The 9,281-nt window shown below is 40.3% G+C and overlaps 1 protein-coding gene across 4 annotated transcripts; it reads right to left on the bottom strand.

Annotated features, from left to right (window-relative positions):
* On the bottom strand, positions 1-9,148 carry IRAK4 (interleukin 1 receptor associated kinase 4). 4 transcript variants are annotated; one of them, XM_053405571.1, is made up of 11 exons: positions 8,955-9,148; positions 7,811-7,956; positions 6,829-7,008; positions 4,774-4,934; positions 3,988-4,052; positions 3,411-3,525; positions 2,332-2,441; positions 1,730-1,913; positions 1,382-1,444; positions 269-427; positions 1-172 (listed from the first exon to the last, which is right to left on the bottom strand). In XM_053405571.1, exons 1-11 carry the CDS (start codon positions 9,116-9,118, stop codon positions 137-139), a joined length of 1,383 nt encoding a protein of 460 aa, XP_053261546.1. In that variant the 5' UTR covers positions 9,119-9,148; the 3' UTR covers positions 1-136. The 4 variants fall into 4 exon arrangements, with proteins under 4 accessions (XP_053261546.1, XP_053261547.1, XP_053261545.1 ...); XM_053405572.1 differs by having other exon boundaries at positions 277-427; XM_053405570.1 differs by having other exon boundaries at positions 1-427.
* Between the last annotated feature and the right edge of the window lie 133 nt (positions 9,149-9,281).

Here is a 9,281-nt window from a genome sequence, read left to right as displayed (position 1 = left end):
TAAAGTTGTGGCCTTATTTGATCCCAAACCAATATCCTGTGTTGTGTCTAGTTTTTTTACACCTTAGGGAACAGAGTGGTCACAAGGCCTCAGTACGTCAATGGACTTGCTTTTAAGTCACAGCACAGGAGAGACCTTACTCAGCCAGCAGGTCTTGCAAGTGTTGTCTGACCTGCAAGGGAAGCAGAAATATAAATTCACACTCGCCAAATGTAAACACACTCTCAAAAGCCATACAAAGGACAAGAGCATAAAAATATCCTGGTACCGTCTTACTATCTGGCCTCCTGTTCTTTTTTTCATGCAGACACTGGCATGCAACTGAATACATCTGTTCAATTGATGCAATATTCCAGCTGCTCATCTTTTCATCAACATAATCTTGAATCGTCTTTTCTTCATCTTCAATTTCCTCTTTGATAGACAGCTGTTTGGAAGCAGAAATAGCGTCAGAGGAAGAGCAGGGCTATGAAGGCAGGGAGTGAAGATAAGCCGAAGGAGGAGGAGCCATAAAGTCCCTAGCCCTGCCACATTCACACAAGCCAAGACAGAAAGAGAGGGTAGTCACTTTTTATTCCCCTCCCCCACCCCATATCAATGGTTCCTCTTTATATATTTCTCCTCCCATCAGTTTGATCTGAATGCTGCCCATACTCTGTAACCAACTCTGGCTTGTTGTCCTGTTGCTTAATGCCTCTCCTGGAAAAAACAAGTGTTTTGCCCTAGTGCAACATGACTTTAGTTAAAGAGATCCCAACGTGTAGTCCTTGGCTCTAGTTGCATGCTCATGCAGACATTGTAGTAAAGGTAAAGGGACCCCTGACCATTAGGTCCAGTTGTGGCCGACTCTGGGGTTGCGGCGCTCATCTCGCTTTATTGGCCGAGGGAGCCAGCGTACAGCTTCCAGGTCATGTGGCCAGCATGAATAAGCCGCTTCTGGCGAACCAGAGCAGCACACGGAAACGCCGTTTACCTTCCCGCCGGAGCGGTACCTATTTATCTACTTGCACTTTGATGTGCTTTCGAACTGCTAGGTTGGCAGGAGCAGGGACTGAGCAACGGGAGCTCACCCTGTCACGGGGATTCAAACCGATGACCTTCTGATCGGCAAGTCCTAGGCTCTGTGGTTTAACCCACAGCGCCACCTGCGTCCCACAGACGTTGTAGTAACACACTTTAATTACAACAAGACAATGGTCTTGTTGTAATTCACTGACATTCTAGTCAATGTGAACTCCTGCCAGAATTCTTGTTTTAACGTAAGTCATGGTCTATTGATGCTGCAGATTCTTCAACAGGCTTGACACAGCAGCTAACTTCTAGTTTGCTGAAAAATGCAATGTGTATTTATTCTAAACGTATTTCTAGAAGAATAAATTACCAATAATTGGGGGTCCCGGTTTTCATCCACAGGAGTAAGTCCAGTTATTATTTCAAGTAACACCTAAAAGAAAGATAATCAGAAAACAAGAACAACAAAAAAAGTGAAATGCATGTCATGAATTACTATCAGAAACCAGTGCACAGAACCACTCAATGAAAAACCTTGTGTAGCGAAAGGTTTTAAAAGAAAGGGTTGTTATGCCTTCCTTCAACAATTGATCCCAAGGCAGCTGATACTCTCTTTGCTGAACCTGCCTATGATCAGACTACTAGCCTTGCACATATTAATAGCACTACTCTCATATATATAAGCTTCTGAATAACTTTTCGGTGTTTTTTCACTCACCACACCAAAGCTGAAGATATCAGATTTCGGGGTTATCTCCCCACGCAAAGCTTCAGGGGCCATGTAGGCTGCTGTTCCCACTATTCTGTCCGTTAGGATAGTGTGCGTCAACCTTACTGAAGCCCTTGCAAGTCCGAAGTCAGACAGTTTCGCCACAAAGTTCTCAGTAAGTAAGATATTTGCACTGAAAAACAAACAAAAAAGGGGGACTGAATTCTGTTAGGTTCTTCAACACTCCTTCTCAAGGAGATGGTGCTGCAATAATCAAATGAAAAGTAAGGTGGGAGCTGTTCTTTTAGCTAATACTGCAGGTTTCATTGTTATTCCATGCTTGTAGTTTGTGGGATAAAAGAGAATTATGGCCACATCCAAAACTCTTTTCTCTACTAAACAATCACACACCCAAAAACAATTATCTTTACACTGTTGCCTTCTTCTATTCAGTGTCAAGAAAAACGTAGAAGATAAATATTCCCCTGTCCGCAAATCACCATAAATGTTTTTGTGTGTTTTTTAATTTAAAAAGCATGTTTGAAGAATACTGACAAAACAAAGATGGAACTATCTGTCCTTAGTGCAATAATTAGTTTTTTAGATTTTACCTTTTAACATCCCGGTGAATGTGGTTATTTTCATGTAAAAAACAGATTCCATTGGATGCCCCATAAGCAATCTTACATCTTGTTTCCCAAGGAATTGGTGCCGTGTTATCCTTAAAAACAAGTGGAAGTGAGTCAATATTTCTAGGCAGAGAGGCCTAGAATATCGAAGTGTTGAAGCAATGATTCTTCAACTTCGCTGGACTGGTCATGTTATGTGGATGCTTGATTATCGCCTTCCAAAGCAACTACTCTATTCTGAACTTAAAAATGGCAAGCGTAATGCTGGTGGTTAACAAAAGAGGTTCAAAGACTCTCTCAAGGTAAATCTTAAAAAATGTAGTATAAACACTGACAATTGGGAAACACTGGCCTGCAAGCCATGGTTTGAATTCAAACCATGGTTTGAATTAACCAGAGTTCTCTTTAGTTTGGACACAACCATAAATTCTAGCTTAGTTTAAAACAGGAAGTCAAAGCTTCTGAGCTGCTCACTGTGGCCATCTCGGATGAAAAGGAGGTGCATAAGCCCAAGCAGGCTCATTCACATAACCCTGAACCCAATGCAGTATAAAACTATCCAAACCAGACCAAAACACAGAAGTCTTCCTCTTTAAAGCTAACACCATAGCCTTCTTAAGAAAATGAAGCTGATCGCCCCTCAAAATGGAATAAAATTGTGCCAAAGTAAACAATGAAAAGATTGACATCATACCAGTGATATACACAGTGATAAGAGGAAAACCAATCAATGCCACCAAATAATATTTGCCTGATATTCTTGTTTCAAGTAACCAGCTTTGCAAAATGTGAACTATCATGTGCTCCAGTTTTTATACTGTCTACAAAGCTTCTGTCTACAAAGGCTGCCCTTGCCACTGTATTAAAAGGTAGCTCTGTACACACATCTTTGCACATTCAGAGCTATCCTTCACCACAATCAATAGGAGAGGCCTGCAAGGGGAAAAGGACCTTGTGATCAGATACTTCACATCTACAATAGATTCCAGATATTTCAGTTTTCCCCCTCTCAGTTTAGCAGTTTCAAAGAGGCATCGACAATAAGCAAGTATTTCACTTACCAGGCAAGCTAGTCTGTCAAGCAATGAGCCATTAGGCATATAATCATAAACTAGGCAAGGCTGATCGGAGTCATTTGAGAATCCAAACAATTCTACTAGGTTCTCGTGCTGACATCTGTGACAAAAACAAACAAACGGCCTCATTAGTCTGGGTTTTCGTATTTACTGTTCTGAAAGGTTAGGAATAAGAGGGCTCCAATGAACCTAGACATAATCTTGATCAACGATCTCAGTAACACAAACTACGTGAGTTTATTTGATGCCAATAGTTTGCTTTCATGCACAATTCAGTGGCAGAGAACATGCATGCAAAAGCTTCTGGGTTCGATCCTTGGAATTTCCATGTAGGGATGGGGGAAATTCCCATTGCTTGCTGGAGGGCCACTGCCAAGCAGCGCTCAAAATAGTGAGGATCAAAGTACACGAGGCGCTATGCACATCTTTAACTCCAGCATGCATTATTCTCCCCCCCCCCCCGTAAAATAAGCAGTCAGAACTGGGAAATGGTGGGGAGCTGGATCTTGTGCTAAGATTTTGGTTGTGGTTGTATAGAGGGGGAAAACTGCACACGACTTACTCTGCCATAATGCTGATTTCTTGTTCGAACTGCTTTTTCAGGTCTTCGATACTTACATCGGTCACCTATAATGGCATTTAAAATAAATAAATTAATGGGACACTCAGAAGCTGAAGGGAGGGAGGTTAATGGGAACCAGACCGGTTTTCTGTGTCTTCTAGGTATTGCTCAGAGATACTCAATGATGTGCATCAACAGAAACACAGCAGTAAGGAAAGCTAGCTCTGAGCCTTTAAAACCCAACTGCAAGTGAACTCATTAGCATCTTTGTATTTGTTAACAAGCAGCATAGAAGATGACTGGTGGGAGAATTCCACAAGCAAGGAGCCACAATGGGGGGATTTCTATCTCATACCTTCCTCCCAAATGAGTCCAGGGCACTAAGGGACCAAAAAAGAAAAGAAAAATACTCTAGGGTGCAAGGGATAACGACAAGATTACACGAAGGGGCATGTTTAGACTGCATATGAGTAAGCCCCAATGAATTCAAAAGGGCTTGCTTGTGAGTAGGATTTCACAATAAAATATTATTCTTTATCGGATTTATTACAAAAAATGCATAATATAAAAAGCCCCAAAATTTGCAATACTTCCTCCGCTCTGCTCTTAAATGTTATATGATAGATGTGTGTCCATTCTGGCTGTCACTTGTGGCATACCATTTCCCCAAACTATAGTTTGGTACAACTGGTCATTTTCATGCCTCAACTTCGCTTACACTTTGAGAGAGAGAGAGAAGATAATTAACAGTGCAAATGATGATATACATAGTAACAGGAAACCTACAGAAGTAAGTTTTTTCACTGCCACTGTTCTGCCATTAATGCATCCTTTGTACACCACTCCAAAACCTCCTTCGCCAATCTTGTTGCCACCAGCCGACACAGTTCGATCATCAAAGTTATTTGTAAGAATTTTCAGTTTATCAAACGGAAAGCTCTGCAATACTGAAAGAGAAGAAGCGTGAGTGGAGATCTCAAATTCAATTTTTTATGGGGGTGGGGACCCAGCAGGGTTTTTAAAAAATAATAATAAAAAAATTCAAATCCCAGCACCACAAATCTTGCCATGATTTATTTACCTTACAGAGATTTGTCTTTCCTTTTCAGGAGATGCCAGCAAAAGGTGGAGAGAAAGCAAGATGAAGATCAGTTAGCTATTCTTATGCAAGGCTGTATAAGTCAAAGGAGAGGAATCTATGACTCAGGGCTCAGCCTGGTTTCACACAGGTAGGAACAAGGGAGAAATATGGGGCAAAGGAAGTAGCAGAGAGACCACAGTGCCCCACCTACTATCAGCATGCAGCCCCAAACAGATTAGCCCCAGGGATATCTGCTCCTCGATAGAAAAACAGTTTTCCACCCCTGAAAAAGTTTGCAACTCGCTAGCTACAAGCACTGACCAGAGTTTTCTGGAAGTTTTTTTTTTTTTTTTAAATAGGAAACTCTTCTGCTAGCACTGGAACAATTTCTGATGCCCCAGAAAGTGATCTAATTTAATGTGTTTGTTTTCCTTGTATTTAGTAAACAAAAGATAAACACATGAAAACTGCCATGCTTGCCAAATACTGAATTTGCAACTCGCTTCTGCTTGCTGCTTCTAATTTGCTTCTGAAACAAAAACTTTTCCATGGGGGGGGGGAGCGATTTGCCACCCAGCCTCACTGGCTATGAGTAAAGATATCTTTAAGCAAATAGGTTGGTTAGCAAAGGAAGAAGGGGGAAAAACATTCCAACATTTTATTTCAGAACGGAAATTATTTTGACAGCAGGTTGCTTAAAACAATGCTATAGTAGTTGTTGTAACGTTAAGATCCAGCAGATTAAGAGACCACTTGCCCCTCCTCCCTGGAACTGCCTAGGAGGCAATCATCTTGAGTAAGCAACTCTGGATTTATATAACCTGCTAGACTGTTAGGGTTGCCATATTTACTTACTTCACCAAACCTTTATTTGGCCATCACAAAACGTCCATAAATAAAATTTTATATACAAAAACAGCCATGTAAAATATGCAATAACAAGGATTTTCATTGGAGTTTCTTTCTGCTAAATAGTGCCATTCACCGCTAAGAGATACTATTGACAAAAACTCAGCCACCCTTGCAGTTACTTCAGGGTTAATGTCAGACAGAATCTGATATTTTCATTGTCCTGTGATATTAAGTCTACCCAAAAAGGGGGATAGCATGTGTTTGCATAGCTGGTTGTACAATAGACAGTAGTAAAGAATGTTCTACAGTTTCTGGCACATTCAAAGAACATCCACAGTGTCTATCGTTTCTGGGGATGTTTAAATATCTATCCTTGACAAAAGGTGAGGAAAAAACATTCAGTCAGGCTAACATAAAGTCCCTGCGTGGGACTGGAATTATTAATTATGAAATATAAATGACCCTGTTATCTGTTGTATTTAAACCATAGAACTGGGGGAGCAAATTTTATTTACAGCTAACTTGTTGTTTTATTCTTCAATGTCCCTTAATCTGGTTTAAATATTGGTTGCCATATTTCAAAAAGTGAAAATCTGGACACAAAAGTTGCTGTGCTTTATTTTGAAGGGTTTTTTGGAGCTATTTTTAAGGAAATTCACCAAAATCTACTCTTCCGACATGGGTTGCCATATGTCCAGATTTTCCCAAACATTCCAGTGATTTCTGCCAGGACACTGTTTCCAGCCAAATCCCAGCTATGTCTGGGAAATTCTGGTCATATGGCAACCCTAATCTCCACCTCAGATTTGCATGTGGTTGATATTACGTCCCCTAGTATCATGTTCCACAATACATAATGGACTGGACTGAAAGGCAGGAGGGGAGTGATAGAAGGAATAATTGCCTACCTGAGTCATTAAGAGACAAGCAACTCTCTTTTGTACTTGGGCTGCAAGAAACTGAAGTTAGACACCCTTTTTCTGGAACCGAGAGAGGCAATACAGGTGCCACTTGATTTTCTTTTTCATTCAGACACGTAGTTTCTTGTAAAGATAAGGGCACTGTAGTGTCTGTTGTCCTCATGGAATCTGCCATAAAATACAAAGCAGTCAAAACAGGTTTTAGGTGGGAAACAGGTTGCCGAAAGCTGTTCTGTACCAACAAACAGAACAGTCATAGCTTAATAGTGCACTGGACTCTATCTTCACAATGTCTTAAGGTTGCATCTAATCACACTTTGGGGCAAAGAGACAACACCAAAAACCACACAGAATCCAATTTCTGTATCAGTTTTGGACTAGTAAGGAGGGCATTACACAATGTGCCAGCTTCACCTGCAGCAATAATGTTGTGCATCAATATAAAGTGCCTTCCCTTGTGGTGGTTGCTTGTATGAAATAATCTAGGGTTATGCTAATATGTAAAAAGCTGGAATATTCTAGAAAAACCTTGCATTTCAGGAGTACAAGGAGACCAGGTTTTGTGGCATGATTCAACATATTTTAGAATGCCTTTCAGGGCCAAGTCATCACAATGTAGCTTGCATGATACAAATACGTGGGATATATGTTTGTCAGATTTTTAACACAGTTTTCTGGTGGTGCTACAAATCCATAGCTCCAACTCTGTTTCTGGTGTGGCTACAGGCCTACTTGGATTTCTACCATAGTTCCTCCTGACCCAAGGTGAAGATCCTTTTCAGAAAAGAGGAGTGCTTTATATGTCTTTCTCAGCTATTAACCAAATTAAGGATTTCACAAATGGCTACATGAAAAGATGCTCACCTGAAAGACAATTGCTGTATTAAAAACCACCATCTAAAAGAAATAAGAACACCACCATACCTCCCCTTTGAATACATGCCAGAGACACCGTGAAGACCAAAATTACCTGGAAGCAAAAGTTTGGCTGGTGCGAAGAAGTGATTCCTGATTAACAAGTCTACTAGATCACTAACAGTGCAATTTTGTGTCCCCCAGTCAAAAAGCAATTCACAAGTGGGGCTCTTTCCTACTTGTTTTAATGCTTCAAAACGCCTTTAAAAAAAAAGAAGAAAAATCAAATTAATTTTGAAAAAAAGATTGCAAAAAAAAAGATACACAGAATATAATTTTTAGCCATAAAGTTCAAAAGCTAATATGTCAACAGCAATGTAGCTCGCATTATATATTCCACTTCAAATATGGCCTTGGTGCAAGCTTATGATAGATAGCTGGATAGCTCAGTTGATAGAGCATCCAGCTCTTCATGCATTAATGTGTCTAACATCCAAAAGGATGTCTGACAGTATATGGGATGAACAGGGCCACCACATTAAGAACTCAGCTATGACTGCAACGAAAAACTCTTAACTACAGTGAGGGTGCTGGCCTTAAAAGATGGTGGCTACATGCTCCATCAAGTAAGCTGTCAAAGTTATTGGGTTCAAGCTATACAAATAACATATACCAAGTATCAGTTTAAGATGTGATGCAATAATGATGCTAAATTGTAGCAAAAGATATATGAAACAAAGAATGCAAAAACTTGATGGGAAATATTCCAACAGCAGCTAGAATTGTTATTCTTCAATGCCAGAAGCATCTATCAATCCTAACTACCAGGGAATGAAAGTATTAGATATTGCATATATGGACAAATTAATATGGTTGTTTTCTGTAGCTATATTCACCTGTCCGTATGTGGAATATCTAATCTTTTTTAAGGAGTTGGAACAAGCTACACAAATGGAGCTTTCCCTCCCTAAAATGGTCCTCTTGTAGACACTTGAACCAATTTCTGATGGGTTAGAAAATCTAAATACGTAAACAGCAAAGTGTGCAATATCACATATTAAAACTTTCCATGTCAAAAGACAACAGCCATACAATCACAGAACTTGTAGAGTTGGAAGGAACCTCAAGGATCATCTAGTCCAAGCCCCTGCAATGCAGGAATCTCAACACACAGTCCCCCATCCAACCCTACTTAGCTTTGCAAGATAAGGATAAAAAAGCACACATACACACACACACCCTTGGCACCAGTACACTACCTTATGTGCAATTGGCTGTATATGTTTGCACCAGAGGGATCTTTTATATCTGCTGCTAATTTTTTCCATCCATCCTGCGGATCAATAAAATCAGCCAGTTGCCTCATCATGCCGTAGCCAAGGCAACGCACACACATTGAAGGCGTTATAGGGCAGTCGCTCATCTCCGATTCCTAACAAATGTGAAAAGAGATTGCTTTCAAATATGACTTATTTGAAGATGTAAAGCTGGCAGCATGGTAGTCTTCATGGGGGTTTAAAACCCACCTGTCATATTTGTGTCCAACTTCGGTGGGCACCTATGACAATGTAACTGCACTCTTTCCC

Source organism: Podarcis raffonei, chromosome 10, assembly GCF_027172205.1.
Source record: "Podarcis raffonei isolate rPodRaf1 chromosome 10, rPodRaf1.pri, whole genome shotgun sequence".
Taxonomy (NCBI): domain Eukaryota; kingdom Metazoa; phylum Chordata; class Lepidosauria; order Squamata; family Lacertidae; genus Podarcis; species Podarcis raffonei.
Note: the sequence above shows the minus strand (reverse complement) of the source record. Positions and strands in the feature narration are given on the sequence as shown.

Bases quoted from the DNA above. Each gene is read 5' to 3' on its own strand.
- IRAK4 (XM_053405570.1), bottom strand. From the start codon at position 9,118: ATGAGCGACTGCCCTATAACGCCTTCAATGTGTGTGCGTTGCCTTGGC. The intron at 7,009-7,810 runs GTAATTTTGGTC...ATTTTATGGCAG, and splicing joins AGCCAAACTTTTGCTTCCAG to ATTCCATGAGGACAACAGAC. The intron at 1,445-1,729 runs GTGAGTGAAAAA...TCTTTCTTTTAG, and splicing joins ATATCTTCAGCTTTGGTGTG to GTGTTACTTGAAATAATAAC.